Here is an 18,559-nt window from a genome sequence, read left to right as displayed (position 1 = left end):
ATCAATATGCATTTTACTTCAACACTATATAATCCATTGTCATACAAAAGGCAAGGAGCAAGTATCATGCTCGTATTTCTTATCCGGAGTATCAGAAGACTCTAAGACTTTGAGTGCATCCTCCTTCCTACCATCTTCTGGAAGCAGTCGGGTCATCCCCACACAACAATGCAAAACTGAACCATAGGGAGCCTGGGAGCTAGACCTGTGTAAAAAAGTACCCCTAAACGGTTTGCCAAATATTACATTTGAAGTTTACAGCCCGGCAGAAAATTGTTTGAGTGTGGCCTTGCACTAGCTATCTCTGGTTTGAGGGAGGGTTGGGGGGATTGTATTTTACCAAGACAGCTCTAGTCTGTATGGTAACATATGATTTAAAAATTAAGCATGGTGTTATGAGAAGATGAAGACAATAGTGCTGACATCTGCCCAGGACTTGGGCTCTGGGAAAGTTACTCCAGGGGATCAAAGGCAGCTGAACAGCCAGGAGAAAAAGCTGAAAAGAACTTTAGCTTGCAGCACAATGGTTCTGGCCTCTGGCTGAATAGACAGCAAAACCACGCATAAGACACTGTGACATTTCCAAGGAAAAGGCAAACAAACCTTTTGTACTGCCTGCAGGGTGGCAAAGGGCAGTAGGCACCTGGTGGGACCACCAGCTGAAAAGCAGAGATGTAAAGTGGGCAGTGGCAGCTCTTGGGATGGCGAATGCTTTTTTGTTCCTTAAGGGTTTTGTATCAGGAGGATTGCTGACAGCAGGTTTCTGTTTCCCTAGTAAGAAAGTGAACCAGATTCTGACTTAAGGTGGGCCAGCTCATTCGGTGGCCTAGTTAAGAGCTTGTGGTCTCTCCAGGCCAGTCTTGGTGAAAAGGTGCCTCTGCTGTCAAATGCATTCTCTCTTCTGTTTAGTTCTAATAATTTTAGCTCTAATGACTCATCCTTGGTAATCAAAAATGAACTAATTCTGGGTATAGTCAATGTGTGGCCTGGTGCACTGTTCAAAACAGTTTCCCGTGCCAAGATTCCACCTGGCTTAGCCTGTTTGTCCAATTGGTTGTATGAGGGCATGGGCTCTTTTGCTGGCTTTGCAGATTTTCTATTTGCCATATGTAAAGACTCATCACACCATCAAAAACAATAATCTAGTCTTTCAGGCTGGAGTTTTCAAGTAAGTAATTGAATTCAAAGAGAACTGGACACTAAATTCTTTTTCTGGTGGCTTTGAAAAATCAGCTATTTCTATGCTAAGAATTAATCAGCATAAAATGGTGCCTTAATCTAAACACAATCATTCGCAGGCATCAACCTTCAATATATACAGATGAGATTTCTGCACCTCTGTTGAAATCCATTCCCACTGGGTCAAATGCATCTCTAGTGAAAAAAAAGAAGATTTTTGGGCAAGAACTACAAGATACATACATATTTCAGCTGAAATCACAAGTAATTCAAATACACAGAATGTACAAAGCAGGATTTGATCAATTAGAAATCTAGTAAAGTTTTCTCTAAGCTCTTTAATACTAAAAATAAAGTTTTTCAATGGGAACTTAATAAACAAAATTCTCATTGTTTTGTTTTCTTCCCCCCAATATGCCAGGGTTTTCATGTTTTCACTGTCCTGTGTTTAACAAAGAAAAGCAATATATAATCATTTTCTCATTGAGTTTTTATTATTATCTGCTAGCCTATTATATTGAAATATAACGTTATTCCTGAGGAATTAAGAAGACTATCTAAATTTATAACGTAATGCATGAAACACCAGAGCAAGTGGTTTAGCAAGTAGTTTAACTTGTCAGACACTGACAAGATGGCAAATCCCAAAAAAATCCAAATCCTACCTGGTTACTGGATTTTCATTACATTATGATTTTGTAGTTCCAGCTGTAATGCAGACCACAAACAGTTGAATGGAAAGGTCGTGCAGTGCACAGTTGCAATCTACAATTAATGATAAACTCTGGAAGCAAAAATACATTTAAATACCGTAGAAAGTAACAAATGTAGCATTTTGCTAGCAATACTGTGATTTGTTTGGTCATTAAAACAGTACATATCAAATCAACATTTTCCAGCAAGTTCCTGTAAATAACTGGAAAAAAAACCCCATAGAGATAACAAAACTACTGTCAAATCAACATTTTCCAGCAAGTTCCTGTAAATAACTGGAAAAAAACCCCATAGAGATAACAAAACTACTGTCAAGGAAGGGGAACTGGTATTTTATAAAAGCATTAAAATGAGTAGAAACGTAACTATTAAAATACACTGCCTACAGAGGAGTGCTAGCCAATTTTGCTAGCTTACACAAATCAGGTGCATTTGCCAAGTACCTCATCAAATGTGATGTAGGAATGGAGTTGGATAGGTGCCTTCTCCAGTCCTGCTGTGATTTTCTCTTGGTGAAGTCTCCAAGATAACTGCTTGGAACCACACAGTTCTTGCCACCCTGCAGCTTCAAAAAAATATTCATGGAACAAAGACATCATTATATGAAACTGTCTTTAGCCCTGAAATATGTCAAAGCAACCTGTTTCTCATATGTAGCACTACAACGAGTCTAAACTCACTGTCATCATCATCTGTCTAGCAGTACAGCTAATAGAATTCAACTCTGAACAGATCCAGGTAGCTTCCAAAAGTCCTAGTCTGCCCTGCTCTGGCATTCCTGCATGCCCGTAACACACCAGCCCAGGTCATCACCACTGCTCTTGTCAACTTCTGTGCGGCAGTAGAGGAAAAGGTACAACTGAAAGCCACCCTTAGGATGTTTGCCAAGCAGATCAACCAAATACAGGTTTTTAAGTTTATTACATGATTCCATGATGCCATGATTCATGAAGTGAGGGTAGAGCAGGCCGATAGCAAGCAGGAAAACAAGAGGAGGTCACACATGTGGGCACGACAGCCCATGTTGTGGTGTGACTGGAGATGTCTGCGTTCACTCTGCCTCAGAACATCTCTCCAGCATTTGAGAAGCAAATATGCTGGCAAGCCCTAATTTAGCACATGTATTATGCCGGTAAACCTGAAAGACAGCCAGTGGTTCGAGTTTTATTAGAAGACTTCCAGTGAACAGGTTAAGCAATATACTCTTTTAAATGCTTATAAAGGCCACTAACAATTCACTAGAGAACCTTGACTTCTGCAGCTACAAAGATGGAATAATAATTCTGGACACTTGTATATAAGATATGTGTATCTATATTATACAGAAGATCATAAATGCACATTTTGAAAATATATGGATATTTTGGTCATGATGTAATGCTTTTCCAAGCTTTGTCACAATGAAACATTGGACTCAACTTACATGTTCAGAAATCTATAATCCAGTAATTTGATGGTCCGGTGTTAGATTTCTTTGTACACTTGCAGTGACTAAAAGAGCTAACTCATAAATAAATGGTATAAAGAAAAATCACCTGCATAAATGGAGAGATAATGTTCAATTTTCCAAGTATTAAAGAACCAGAAGAATGAATATTGCAACATGGTGGCAGCTTGCCAAACCAAGTGAAACCATCAATATCTTTTACCAAATTTCTAGCATGGCTAAAGCTAATTTCTGAGTCAATAAAAAAAGCTCCTTTAAAATTGGAAAAAGTTCGCTCCAACCTGTCAGAAGTACTATTTAATTAAGAACACGCCCCCGCCCCCAAACAACACAACAGTTTAGCTTGACATAACTTCTCTGCAGGCAGGCACGCAGCCCTGTAACCCTGAACCAAGTCAACTGCCATTTTTAAGAACTGCATTCACTGCATTCTCCAAAATTTAGAATTTACTTAATGGTTCCTTCAGAATCCAGTACTCACTTAAAAATATCCTCAAAGAGTTAGAGAAAAACATTATCCTTCTTTTAGGGTTTGGTCATTTTTGGGGGAAAACATTCTTTCAACTGTGCATCAACTGCTCAAGGTTTGAGCTAAGCCTCGTGAAGTGGTTCACAGGAAAGTCTCCAGGCCTTACTTTTCTGATATCTGGACTTCTTGCTTGCAAAGGACTTGTACACAGTAATTCTTTTCCCCTTCCCTCCCCCTCAGCTTCCCTATTACACCTGATACCACAACTCACACTTGTTAACTAAATGACAGCATTTCAGCCCAGGAGGCACTGGGGAAAGTACAAATGAAGAACCTACCAGAACTCCTACATCAGTAATAGGTCATTAAAAAACAGGGATGTCAGCAGAAAATAACCTAATTGAGCCTAAATATCTGTATTTATACAGACATTTGTTCAATGAAACGCTCTTCTAGCACCATATCCAGCAGTGAGTGATTATGGAAAGAAAACAGGGTGATTATTGCAAAGACAACTCCTCTACTTACCACCCATCTATAGATTAGGGATTTAAAAGCTTTGTATCCACCATACTCGGGGATCTTAATGGATTTATTTTCTATGACCTCTCTGATGCTTTTTGATCTCATATCCACAGCAATCTGTGAAAATGAGCACCACAATTTATTTATGCTATACGTAGAAGAAAACATTTGTTTTAAACTGCTGTGTGATGGCCACCCTGGGCATCCTGTAGTTCCCACATGACAAAACCCAGCAAATACCAGTTTCCTAATTATCTTTGGACAAGTCATAATTTTATGTAGGTCATATCCTTCTGTCAATCATTTCTCTCCCAATGTAAACAAGTTGCATTTGATTTAGTCACTCCTTACAAAGCAGCCATTCTCTGGGTCTGATCATCTTTGTTACTATTCTTTGTATATTTTCTATATCTGTTAGATATATATTTTAGACGAGGAATCTAAGCATGCAAGCATGTAGTGCAGATGAGCTATAGGATTTTACAAAGACATCATAAAATGGTATTTATTTACTTTCTAATATTTTCTTACATTCCGTTTGTCATTAAATTCAGGAGAGTATAGCATGGACCATACAATTTTGATGTGAAAACTGCGGCCACTGAGAAAACAGAGCTATTATTTCCTTAACCTGAAATCCTGAACACAGTACACATCTAGTTTAAAAGCTGATATCAAGAAAATATGGGGAAAACCTGGCAAATGCTAATGATGTGATCAGATCATATAAGCTGTAAAACTCATTGTTGGTTATTTTAGAAGTTTGATGAGAAACTTCTTTAGTTCACATCAGTAGTGACTTCAGAAAATCGCAACATAAAAAAAAACCTGCAGACAGATTTCATATAAATGTGCTTTATTGCAGAGAAGTTACATTATTTACATGCTGCAACACATTACAACATAAATCTATCAAGTATTTCATGGTGGATGCTGTTGGTTGCCAGATAACATTGTTATAAGAACCACATTATAAAGTGAAGAGACTTACGGATTTATATACTCTACAACTCGGAGTAGCTAAAATGTTAAAAGTCAAAAGGCAGTGTTTTCTCAGGCCTGCCTGTTGTCATACGCATGCAAAAGCCTAAGGAGAGCAAATATAAAAGTACTGTCCGGTTTCAGTTCTATGATGCCACCAAAGCTGATGATAGGTGTGTACTGATTTATATTTTAAAGCGTATAATCTTGCATAAATTATACAAGTCTAATAGGATTGGTATAAATCTAATTATTTATAAACGATGGCTTAGAAACAAAGGATAAATGCAGCTTGCACATGCATTTAAAAGGACAACCTAGCAAATGTTTGTGACCTTAGTGTTTATTATCTTTTCTCTTAAGAGATCTGCTAGAAAACATCTTAATTCTAGAGTTGCACTTCTCTCGGCTGAATAATGATAATGAAACTCCAGAAAAAGACAACTAAGCAATCTAGCCAATATATGCTGGTGAAGAAAAATCTATGAAATACAGAATATTATTCATGTCTAACGTAGTATGTCTTCATTAAGCAATGCTTCTAGCAGCATCATAGTGAAATAGTATAGTTGAATGAAGTTTGGCTCCTCATTTGCTTAAGCGCGAAATATTTTCAAGTCCCAATTGAATTGCTAGCCCAAATATCAGTTGCTAAATAAAATGAGGAAAGATGTGTTGCTTTCTAAAGGCAAGTTCTCCAACTGTATCAGTCTTGGGAGATGTGACTACAACAAGCCTAAAGAACAATAATAAACATTTTTTTAAGAAGTGAGGGAAAGAGTCAGGATGAAACTAACTCAAACCAAACAAGAATATACAAGCCAGTGCCTTCCCTGGTAAATAAGCCATCATTCTTCTGCTTGCCATGCAGCTGGGCTGTTCTACACCAGAAGGAATGGGCTTTGTTTCTATGTTTCTAAAGAAATTATCTTTTAAAAAAGAAAGAAAGGGAAAAGAAAACAAGCAAGAAATTTTAGATAGATAGAGGTGGCACAGAGGTAGTCATGCATGAAGGGCTCGATCCTGCCAGTGATGCAAAGGACAGTGGAACTGTGTGGACACTTTGCTGATGTGAGTTCCTTGGTGCCTGTTGCACCCCAACACAGCTGCTGCAGAGCAGCATGTCCTCACTCAGCTCCAAGGTAAAGGATGGAGGGCAAGAAGATGAGCAAGGGCAGCAGGGCTGGCACCTGCACCTTGTGACCGTCTGTATCTAATGGGCAGTGAATATGTACAAACATCTTTCATTTCTTCCTCATGGATGCCCACTTCCAGCCTCAGCACCTGGCTCTGACTTAGTGCTGACTCCTGTTAGTGAGTCAGGGCAACCTCCCATAAGCTGTCCCCCTTACTCTGTTCACACAAATCCCTGCTGAGATGGGCTGCGGAACCTCCTTTCAAGGGCAGGGGAGGTGTGAGGTGGTCGCTATACTCATCAGGTTTAAAGTTGTGCCTCTCTCTGCACAAAGGATAGTGTGCTCCTGTTGGAGTACCAGAAAGCCGTGTTCCCAGGACAGACTTCTTCCCATGCAAAGAAATTTAGGGTTACTTTCTCTCTGAAGAGCTGATCAAATCCCACTGAAGTTGTTAGAAAAGTTACAGACAAATCTCATGAGTGTCTGGGACTGGAAGGGGAGAACCTGGGAGCACTGGGCCTAGCCTCAGTTCTTTTCCACACTGAGCAGAGAGCTGGATTTGGGCTGCATGGAGGATGCCATTGGCTCTGTGTGTGCCAAGTGGATGCACAGATGTACAAAGCACCCAGACTCAGATGTCTGACTCCCTTTCACAGGCTGCAAGGGTCCTGGCAGGAGATGTGTTTTGAAGGCAAAGACTGGATCTCCTAGGCCATAACTACACCCTAGAACAGAGGGGTGGGAGAGGTGGACAAGCCCAGGGTAGCAATGAACCAAAGTCAGCATGTCCCCATGGTGGAACTGAGTGCCATCCAGGCTAATCAGGTTAGCTGGGGCAGTTTGGCTGCTTTAATCTGGAGCTAAAGAGCACGATTTGAGTGAGACCCATGTGTTTAGACAGCACCTGAGAGACCCGAGACCTGAGCCAACTTCTCCCCAGCTGATTCAAGTGTCAGCACGTTTCAGTTTTGGGCTTAGCAGAGGCAGTAGGGAAATCAGATCCAACTTGATCTGTCACTGTAGACATGCCCATAGTCTCCCGTCCTTTTTAAAGGAGACAGAAGTCCTCCTCATGTCTAGCTTGTCTAAGTCAGTCTGCTCATCGCATTTAATCTTAAGCCATTTTTTCTATGATGCCACAAAAATCAGTTTATACTACATACATGTATGTGCATGTGTGTATTTGATATGACATTATATATATATATATTAAACATATATAAATATCTATTTTATATATATATTTTATATATAACAAACAACATATTCTATCCAATCACCCTCATTTCATGTTCTTCTACTAAATCCCATCACTTCTCTCAAATTGCACAAGTTCTTTAGGGCTGAGCTGTCTTTGTTTTGGAGTACTGTATGTATGGCAAATTTTAGTGAATAGCACTTTATTGGTACTGCATTTAAATGGCTGAGGATTTTTTATTAGTAGCGCTATGCCTCAGAATATTTACAAAATATCCTCAGGCCCTGACGGTGAACCATCACTATATCTCATAGCTGTGAGTGGGCCATCTATGAATTAATCTTATATGCACGATGAGGACTGTAGCTATTAAATTAGCACTGCATTAAACAGTAACTTTTACTGCAAATATATGTATAAATAAATTTAAAAACAATCAAAGCATTTTTGAGAGTGGGAGAGAGATAGCATCATTCCATTCTCACTATCTCTTACAATTGCTTATGCGGGGAGAGAGTAATATTTTAGACTTCCCACTCCAATTTTTGGAGGTTTGCCAACAGAGATAAACAGTATACTGTTCTTCTTGATGAGCTAGCTAATATGTTTCCCAGACTTCTCTGGTTTTGGTAAAACAGGTGATCATTTCTGCAGTATATTTGTTGTCATTCTTCCTTGTCTTATTTAGTAGGATCTGCTCAGTAAGGAATACTGAACAACATCATCACCATTAATGTTTAAGGTAAAAATTCTGGTTTGTTAGATGATACTTTCCAATTAGTAACAAACAACAGGTAAGTTGTCCTAAGATTTACCAGAACACGCAGCTAAGATGACTGAATTTCCACTATTAACAAAGTCTATGAGCATTAACAGGGAAGTGCATAACAAGTAACTTACTGCATATAAAACCCCTGAATAATACAGTATCAAACTATAAATTTAAATAACAGAGTAAACAAAAAAATTCACTATATAAATCACAGGAAAGGAAAAAAAAATCATCTCCAAAGCCCAAAGGAATTTCCCGAGATGAATTACGGCTTCCATAGCCAGTGAAAGACTACTGCAATTCTACATATAAACAAAAAACTCTACAGCAGGTATTTTAACTTGCAATTAGAAGAAAGTATCTGCAGATTGCATAAATGCGTTGTTGTGTCACATAATATCAAAGTTATTTGCAAAAATGATACAATCTGGAATGCTTTAATATGAGACACAACAATGTACTCAAACACACAGTAATTAGAAAATGAGAGCAATCATTATATAAAATGTATTTTTGGGATGCATTGAGTTAGCAGTGTTATCTAGATTAAATAGGTAAAGTGAAAAGTCATCATTTTAATAAGCTGCTCACTGATATCCCTTTTTGTCACCAGGACATTTTCTGTGCCCTGTTTCTGCTGGATCTTTAAAGTCCCAAGGGCAAGTTAAAGCCAGTTGTGGCATTTAGAAATAATTCAGTTAAGATCTATACTGTGTATTTGTCACTGTCATATTCTTTTCCTTTTAAAAGAGAAGTGATTTCACAAAGGCAAGTTTCTTTCACTGACACAGTAAAATCCTTATTCTGGGCATATTCTGGGCACTGCTAATCACATTATTGGCACTCAACAAATAAATAATAACAACATTCATGATAATTTACTTTGCTAAACTCCTACTTATTTGTAGTGCTGATTCCATTGATTTAAGTGATGCTCCTTAGGAATTTTCAGATCCTTTTGGCCTAAGTCCTCTCTGTCTTTCCTGTTGCCTTTCTTCTCAGTGTTGCTACTCTCCTCAGTCCAAAAGCCTCTTATTTTCGAGGTGTTGCTGTTTTATTTGCACTTATAGCAGAGGTGTTCGATAAAGCTACACTTCTTTCTGCATTTGGTAAATCTGGTGTATCATACTCCCAAGGGCAGACTTCAGCTCGAGATACTAAAGGTTGCTGTAAGTAACTACTTGGCTTACGGGAGTCAGATGAAAGCACATTTCCCTCAGAAGAGGCATTTTTTTTCTGTTCTGCCAGTTTATTGAGGTTTTCCTTTCCTGCTGCTTTCTGGGTTAGCTCCTCCTGCTCCCCAGCACCGGTATTAGGTGTATATCTGTTAACATTCTGACCCTTCAGCCCAGGGAAGACCTGAGACTTCAAATTTGTTTGGTTTTTCTCATTTTCAGAGACCTGCTGTTCTTGTGTCTCCCCAGTGGCTGCCTCCACCTTCTCTGAGCTCTTTTGATTTGACTGTTGATACCCCTCAGATGTCTTCAGCTTATGGTGAGTCTTACCCTTTGGCTGGGAAGAGTGGTTTTTCTCTGGCTCTGAGGAAGCAATAGACACATGTTTTTGAACTTTAGAGTCAGAAGGCACAGGACCAGGAGTTTGGTCATATAACTCCCAAGGACAAACTTCTCCTATGTCGAAATTGTCCTTGTGCAGAGACTTACCTGGGCCTGTGTCTGGATTTGCAGGTGTTTGACTAACCCTTTGCTGTTTGATAATTCCAGATTTATGGGTTTTCTTTGTTTCCTCAGAGGGGGTAGAATTCTTCTGGTTGGAATCCTTATTCTCCCCTTTATCAGAGGCTGAGTGCTTTCTGTTGGCTTCTTTACCCTTCGGCTGAGACTTATGAGTTTTAGCACTTTCTTCTAGACTTTGTGTTTTACCCGTTAGTCCAAGAGTCTTTTCCTTGGCACTAGCAATAACACTGAGGGATTTTTGTAACACAGATGTTCTTGGATGCAGAGGCTTCTTATCGGCACTTAAGTTATGTGCACTTACTGATTTGCACACTAAAGGGACCGATTCAGTGGAAGCAGCTTCAACTCTTTCTGGAGCATTTTTGGTTAATTTGTTACCATGCATGGAATCCAGAAGTGAATTCTCGGTAGCTGTAACTTCTGTGCTTTCCATAGTTAAGCTATTTGGTTCTTCTGTTTGATCCCTAACATGATCATAAGTGCTGTGCGACTTTTTTAATGAAAAGACTCTGTTTTTCAAAGTCTCTTCTTTAGGCTTTGCAGAACTTGTGGAATCCTGTGGGTTTTTTCTCAGTGTGGCCGTGTTCTTCACAGCACTGTGCTCCATCAGGTCCTTCTCGTCCCGGGAGCACTGCCTGGTGACTGTTTCAGGGATTTCTGTAATGCGTCGCATTATCGAGCGCCCCAAGCCCTTTTTAGAGCACCTTTTTTTCTGGAGGTGTGGGTTATTAGCAATCATCTTTTTCCTTTTATAGATTTCAAGCTGGGCATATAGTTTCTTCAACTCATCCTGCAAAGCAAAGTGAATGGCAAAACTAGTATGTACAGAGCAAGTCCAGTTAAACAAGCAGCCTGATGAATTTTTAGATCATTACTCATTGCTCTAAAAATAGCATTATATTTATTTCACTCTCTTTTCTAATTCTTGACTATGTCATTTCTCCATCAACTTGCATCCCATTTTTTCCACTTTAAAAATAAATTCAACCCTTGTACACAAACATGCTACCTTCCACAGAAGTGCATCACACAACATGCACAATTCATATATAATACATTCATGCTGTATGTTTCAGCTTTCACAGTGCTGTGGTGTATGCTTTCCTCTGAACTCTAATGAACTCTATTACTATTCTTTATTCTGGGAACATAAGCCCTCTTATCATGTAAGACAGGAATAAAGTATTTTTTTCTGCTACTCATGTGTGTATATTCACGTGCGTTACATACAAATGACTAATCACACTGATACCAAATCCTGTTTGCACTTCAAGACAATACAAATAGCCCATGGAAACTGATAAACAGTTCTTGCTATGGATGATTCCTCCTCTTTAGCCTCCATTACGACTTTTGCTACAACCAGTAATGCAGCTTCACACTAGTGCATATTTTCCATGATTTTTTACGTGACCTGATACCACAATCACCAAGAGACCTAAGCTCACCTGTTTAAGCTGACATCTGCAAAAAAAAGTCAAATGGATGCAATTCAAAGCTTACTTGCCGCAAAAAGTGTTGTTCTTGAAAATAAATGCTATTTAAATGAGTTATATATACCCGAATATCTTCAGGATCTAAACTGTGTTCACTCCATGCAGAATTTATACTGCTGTTCAGATAGGATCCAGATCGACCCATATCAAGCTCATCTTCATAAGCTTCTGTAGCTATATCATCTCTTGGGTTATTGCTTGAATGTGAAAACTGCAATAAATAAAATAAATAATAGAATAAATAAATAAATAAAGACGTTGCCATCAATGCAAAAGTTTACTTCACCATCACTGTAAGAGTTTACATCAACAGTTCGTATGGCACAATGATCCTTCTATGAGATTTTCTGAACTCAAAATACTGGCTATGGGCATAATTGGCCTAAGAAGTGTCCTATAGAATATTGGTATTGTATGTAAGAACTCTTATTAATGACGGTTTAACTTGATAAATCTTAGAGATTTGTATAAGGGAAAACCATTCATTTTGATGCCTATTTGAACCTCTTTAAATTGCATTTAAATTAAGCCAGCATGGAAGCAGGCTTTCAGCCATTATTTCCAATTAGTCTGTTAAAATCATAAAACTGTATTCTATAGCCCATACGCTTGAGTAATCCTGCAGAAAGCAATTCTCCAATTTTAGATCCTAACCCTGAAAAGGAAGAGGTGAGGTTGCAAATAAAAGGAGGGGAAAAAAAAAGGAAACAAATAAAAAAGAGACAAGTTAACCTTTCTCTTGTAAGTTTTAGCAAAGCTCAGATCAAGAATTTGAGAGAAGCTGTCAGCTACTGGTTTATTCATATTGATTCACTCATCTGTAGTTACTATTGTCCACACAGTCATCTGGCGTCACAACCAAACCCTGTGAATCTTCTCTTAATTCCTTGAATTCTTTGTCATGCTGGACGAAAAGTCTGTGTAGTGTTACATAGATAATAAGCTAAAAATGGAAATGTTGATTAGTAGTTATGAGTCAGCTTCAGAAAGGTCAACAAATTTTCTAGGTTAGTCTAGAAAGACATCTCTGATGATATGCAATAAAGTATATGACTGTAAAACAGAAAAATATCATTCCTAAAGACCAGAAAACCAATTTAAAATAAAACAAAGCTATTCAGTATTAACTCTGCATCAATGTATCCCCTTGCTATGGCTGTTTAATGTACGTATATTTGACAGTTATCGGCATACCCTGTCCTGACACATAGGCAAAAGTCAGGAATAGCAGCTTCATTAACCTGAAAGTTGTATGAACTTGTACTGCTTAGTGTCCTTCCTTTGTATGTACCTTCCACCTTTACTGTTCTCTTTGACTCTTGACTTCTTGTGGTTAATATAACTGATCATTTCAAAAGACATTGTAAAATCATTTGCTTTGCTGTAGTACTAGGAAGAAAGCTCTATTCTAATCCTGCAGCGTGGTGCTGGAGACAGGTGGAGCTGCCTGCGGTTCTCCTGCCCCTGGTGAGATCAACATATTGTCACTCCACTCCCAGCACCTGATGGGAGGCCTACTGCAGTGCTCAGAGCTCTATCTCATTTCTTCCCTGCCTCTTGTCATCCTCCATCTTCTCGTGTCCCACACACTTTCAACTTCTTACTCAGCACTGTTCCTGGCTCCATACCATGGGCCATGTCTGTCTCGGTATACAGCATCCGTTCGTCCCAGGCTCTGATTTGCAAAGGGCTCTCCTTTTCCAGCCTGTAACAACTGTCTGGTTTAAATATCAATCTCTCCATCTCATGGCTAATCCAAGCTCCTCATTCCAGTTTTGTCTAGTAGTACATCCTAGCCTTTCTATTCCCTCACCTAAACTGTTTGTCTGATCTCAGCTAACTCTGGCAGCAGCATGGCCATCCAAATCCCGGAAATGAGCGTCATTAGGCAGGATTCTTTCCTTCATGTATTAATTATACGAACATTTTAAGTAATTTAAACACCAAGAATTTTGAAAATTGAAAGAAAGACTCTCTGAAAATGTACAAGACTTTTTAAAATAAAAAAAAATATTCAGCTTTTTACATAACATTGCCAAATTTTCCATCTTCCTTTTCTACCAGTTGCTTACTAATTTTATACAGCATTGCTTCTGCATGACAACATTTATCTTGCTCAGTCCTGGCAAAAGAAAAGAGACAGGAGGCTTGAATACCTTAGGGATCAGAAGTAGCCCAACAGTGACTGTCACAGTCAAGTGTGTGTGTGCAAAAAACAGCATCAGCATCCAGTCAGACTGAAGTCTTGAAGCAAGAATGAATCTGAAAACACAATTCAGGGTTGCAATTCACTGCCTTTTCTTCAGTGCATTAGATTTAACATTTTTAATAATCCTTAAGATTCTTTTCAGTAAAAGGCCAAGCACAACTGGGTTTGTACTGTACTGCTTTCACACAGACTGAAAATTATATCCACATTCTTTACCTTTATTCCACAATTTCAAAACAGCTCAGAAAAATAAAAGCAACTAATGAAACAAGCCAAAACAAAATATAAGAAGAAACAACATACTTTAAAGGATATTGCTTATTCCATAATTCTCACCCTCTTTAGCTGGGGTTTTTTTTGAACAGTTTATATTGTCACAGTTTCTTTGACTTGAACTGAGTTATGGGAGTTTACATACATTAAGGATCTGAACAGATGATTTCAGGTTAAGTAAGCACATGTGCTATGATAAATTGCAGTGCACTTCATAAATACAGCATGTCCATAGATCACTGCAATGGAGTGTGGCTGATAAGCCCTCAAAGAGAGAACTGAACTGAAATGCATTTTAGCAGAGAGCAGAGAAATGCTCTTAATTGCAGACCACCCAGCTCAATAATACAGAGCCCAAGAGCCTTGAAAACACCAGAAATGAGCGACTGAACCTCACAAATGAAGCAATTCCTTGCTGAGTTTTCTAAAAGAGTGGCAGAACAAGCACTGCACTTGAAGCTAGCTGGAACATGCTTGGCTTATTTGCTTTAGTGAGCTCCCAAAAGCAGAAATGGTGAGCAATGCAACGGATGAATGGGTGTACCACTGGCTTGTAATTTGCAGGTTTACAAAAATCATTCACACAGAAATGACATTTGCAACTTATCCAAGTCCACAGATGCACATTTTGCAGAAGCTGTTGTTAACAGAAATAGTCTGGCATAAAACTTCAGTGCATATGCCATAATAATACAGTCATCATTTCTTGTTTAATACTTTGTAAATGAAATGTTTCATGAACACAATAAGATCTTATAATTATTTCTTACAGAGATGTTGCTGTTGAGGTGTGCAGGGATGAGGAGGCTCAGGCCTGAGGTTTAGGTAACTGAATTCAACATAACAACTATTGAAGACGACACGAGAAACTGCTGGATATAACAAGCAATACAGCAAAAAGTGAACGGAAGTTACATACAGTGCTCTCAGGGATGGTAAGATTTCACAGGGGGTTAATGGGCAGTCATTTGAATGATGTCCAAACTTCACAGGTAATCAAAGCAAGCACTGGGGGCCTTTGGGAAGTAGAACTCACAAGGTCAGCGGTACCAATGTAGCCATATCAGTAACAGCATATAAGGCTGTGATTATCTAGCTAATGATGTCAGAAATACCAAATTTGAGTACAGATGTAGCAAAACTGGGACCAACACAAAAGAAGTAATGAGGGGTGGTTTGTTTATTTGGGAGAAGGCAAGCTGAGAGACAGAGAGTGACTAAAGCAGAAGGGGGAAAAACAAGCATGGGAAGGGGGAATAAAAGAGGCTAGTGATATGTAAGCAAGTTGTCACCGACTGAGACTTCTACCACTGCATTATTTTCTATCTTCTCCTTAAATCCTTCTCCTAATATCTTCATGATCTCAGTCTCTATGCTGTGCATGTATTAATGAGCAAACTTCAGTCAGCACATGGGAGACCTGGATGAGGGATGGTCCAAGGTCTCAGCCCATGACTGGGTACGGGTCTCCAAACCCAAAGATGGATATTAGATTGGTTTAAAGTCTGTGCCTGTACTTGCAGGATTTGTGGATGTAGTATGCTTGTGAATCTAGACAGAGTGCATGTTTCATTAATGAACCTGATCAGCTGCAGAGGAGGAACGGGACCAGGCTGTACATGCTGGACCTGCACTGGTCCATGTAGCGAGCCATGTCTTACATACACTTGTGGTGGATGTGCTCAGACTCACTAGGCCTGCAAAGAGAAACAGAGGCAGCTACATCCATCAGATGTAGATGGGAGAAACCACCCAGGTCCTGATGCCCACCAGATTTGGCTAACCCTTAGCAGCTCCAGTCCTCAAATTCAATGAAGGCCTTTTGTTTCTTTTCTGCATGAAACCTTGACTAGTTAAGGTATCCGCACCATACCGCTGAAAGCAAAATAACATTTGTAGTAGCGACTCAGACCGAGCAGAGATGGGGTTTCTATTTAAATGAGATATTTCTACATACATTTTATTTTTCTCAGTAATACAAGAGAAAAAGCAGTGCAGGAATTTAATGCTATGCTAATCTGAAGAGAGTCAAGAATGCTCTGTTTCTGAAACAGAATACTTCTAAAAGCAAACAAAATGCAAAAAGTCCAAGGTTTTATTTAGTGCTCACATCAATCTTATATGAGCTTTGGGATTTTTCAAACTGAATGGCTGCCTTATGCCTTATGCCTAGGTGTCCTTCAAGGCTCCAGTGCTTCATGACAACTCAAATACGTCATATAAATCTGAGTCTTACGTTTATGCTCTTTCAGATACATGCAGAACTTGGTGGGAAATACAGAAGCAAAAAAATGAAATAGTAAGGAAATGTGAACTTCAAAGAGATGGATTTAAGACTGGTATATACAGAAATGGGCATAATCTCAGGAGGGATCATGTACCCCCAGTGCATTTTCTTCATTCCTATCTATAAATGGTAAATGATATTTCTTCAATAAACCAGCACGTATTAGACAGAAGGCAAAGAATCAATACAAAAATGTACATTAAAAAAACCAAACAAACAAAACAAAATGAGCAGACCTTAGGCTGAAGGAACAGGATTCTCACCAGGATAAACTGAAGGCCCTTGTCCTATTGGGTGGCATGTATTAAAATGCCATATTTTCCCCTTTCATTTTCTCTTTAATCCAGGGTTACTTTCATCCTGTCCTATTGTTAACAGAAACTTGCAGCCTGCATAACAGCTCTTCTAGTGCACTGAATTCTAATATTGCTCAAACCATGGTTTAGGAACATTAATTAATGGGTGAAAATTTGGACTGAAAAGCAGTCAAATTGGTTATTATTAGTTCAAAAGTATTGTAACTGAATTTTATATCTATCAGGAATGATAAGAAAAATGCTTCCATCAAATACAGATTTTAAATGTTATTTTTGCAGATGTTTGTATTAGGGAGTAAAGAAAAAGGTTATTTGAGAAGATGTGGATGTTGAAATATGGGGTTAGGAGAAGATGAAGGAAACAAAAAGTTTTAAGCCTGAGAAGTGTATTGAACTTTATAACAATGAAAGGTGAAAGAGCACTTGGAAGGAACAGAGATGAAAGGTTTGCTTTGCTGACGTTCACTCAGAAAAAATGATGCCTCATGCAAGGAAACACCAAGAAGGCAGAGAGAAATGCGAGTTCCAAGACAGATCAAAGAATAAAGAAGAGTATTTGAAAATTGACAATCGAGAAATACATTTGTATATATAAAATCTTAGCAGATATGGTCTGTCAGGAGGCAAAGAAAGGTGGGGGAATGTCATAAGAAAGTCATACGAATCTCTTACAGCATGGGATGAAATTCATATTATCTTGCTATTTTGAATTTTCTAGGACCAATTCATTTTTACAGGATACTCTGTAGGAAAGGTATATATAGTAATTTTTCAAGTAGCTCTGACAAAGACCCTTGTTTATTTCTTACTATTCTAATAATTTACAAGTATGAAATGTAAAGCTCATTATAAGCTTTACAAGAAACATGTGCTTTATAGTACTATTACAGCATTATATACATAACAATTTTTTAATGTCAGCATATAAAACATGATGCTTCATGCACAAACCAGTACAATTAACATACAGCTGCACCTTGCCAATATGTTACACACCAGGAAAAGTTCACATAAACCAACATTCTTACCTGCTGCTTTTCTATGGATACAAACCAGTAAGCTGTATGTAGATGACTGAAGACAGTAGTTTTGCTATATCTAATTTATCATATATACTTTGATCCAAGAACACATTGACTAGCTATACTAAACAATCGCTAATTATACAATTAACAAGTTGATTGTACACATTCTTGAATCCTATGGGAATAGTTTTAAGTTCAGCAATCACTTAGTTTGCAGAATTCAATATTTATAAAGTGTTCCATTATGTGTCCTATCCCATTCACCCATTTTAAGTTGCACCATATGAAACCTGAAAGATAAACAGTTAATTACTAGATCTACAGATCACTTGCCTAATTGTATGGAATATAGCAGAGATAATGAGCTCATTGTGAACTGCAACAGCCATATAACGTGGCTCATGAAATGCTGATGGGACTGTCCGCACTGCATAGCAGAGATAAACACCCCACAAGAGGAATAAAAATTCAGCTGTGAGAAGAACAAAAAAGAAATAATTTGCAATTAGTTTTATATATGAAAAAGGAAGGAAATTTGAAGTACTATATTATCTGCTCCACGTGTGAGTCTCAATGCAAAGACAGTATACACTTATACATCTATAAATGTACAAATATAGGCATTCAAACTCTTAGATATTGCCACTACACCAGATACATTTCATTTGCATTTTACATACTTCCTCATTTCAGATCAGGAAACTCTGCAGTCATGCTATTTCAGTTTTTCAATTGACAAACTTTAAGACTGTCTAATAATGCCTTGCTTGTTTTTCAAATTGGTACTATAGAAATTTGATATCTCTTAAAATAACAGGTATTTTTATTTGCAGC

At 38.3% G+C, this 18,559-nt stretch overlaps 1 protein-coding gene across 1 annotated transcript in view; it reads right to left on the bottom strand.

The window, feature by feature from the left end:
- Nucleotides 1–5,168: 5,168 nt before the first annotated feature.
- The window catches only part of GPR158 (G protein-coupled receptor 158), a 189,355-nt gene continuing 175,964 nt past the window's right edge, over nt 5,169–18,559 (bottom strand). The window contains exons 8-11 of the mRNA XM_009569336.2: nt 18,059–18,197; nt 13,771–13,876; nt 11,679–11,825; nt 5,169–10,908 (exon numbers count right to left, since the gene is read on the bottom strand). Coding sequence (XP_009567631.2) covers nt 9,454–10,908; nt 11,679–11,825; nt 13,771–13,876; nt 18,059–18,197 — 1,847 coding nt within the window. The 3' untranslated portion in view covers nt 5,169–9,453. The remainder of the gene's footprint in view (nt 10,909–11,678; nt 11,826–13,770; nt 13,877–18,058; nt 18,198–18,559) is intronic.

The sequence above is a fragment of the Cuculus canorus genome, chromosome 2, assembly GCF_017976375.1.
Source record: "Cuculus canorus isolate bCucCan1 chromosome 2, bCucCan1.pri, whole genome shotgun sequence".
Classification (NCBI taxonomy): Eukaryota; Metazoa; Chordata; class Aves; order Cuculiformes; family Cuculidae; genus Cuculus; species Cuculus canorus.
This window is presented reverse-complemented; position numbering and strand designations above follow the sequence as displayed.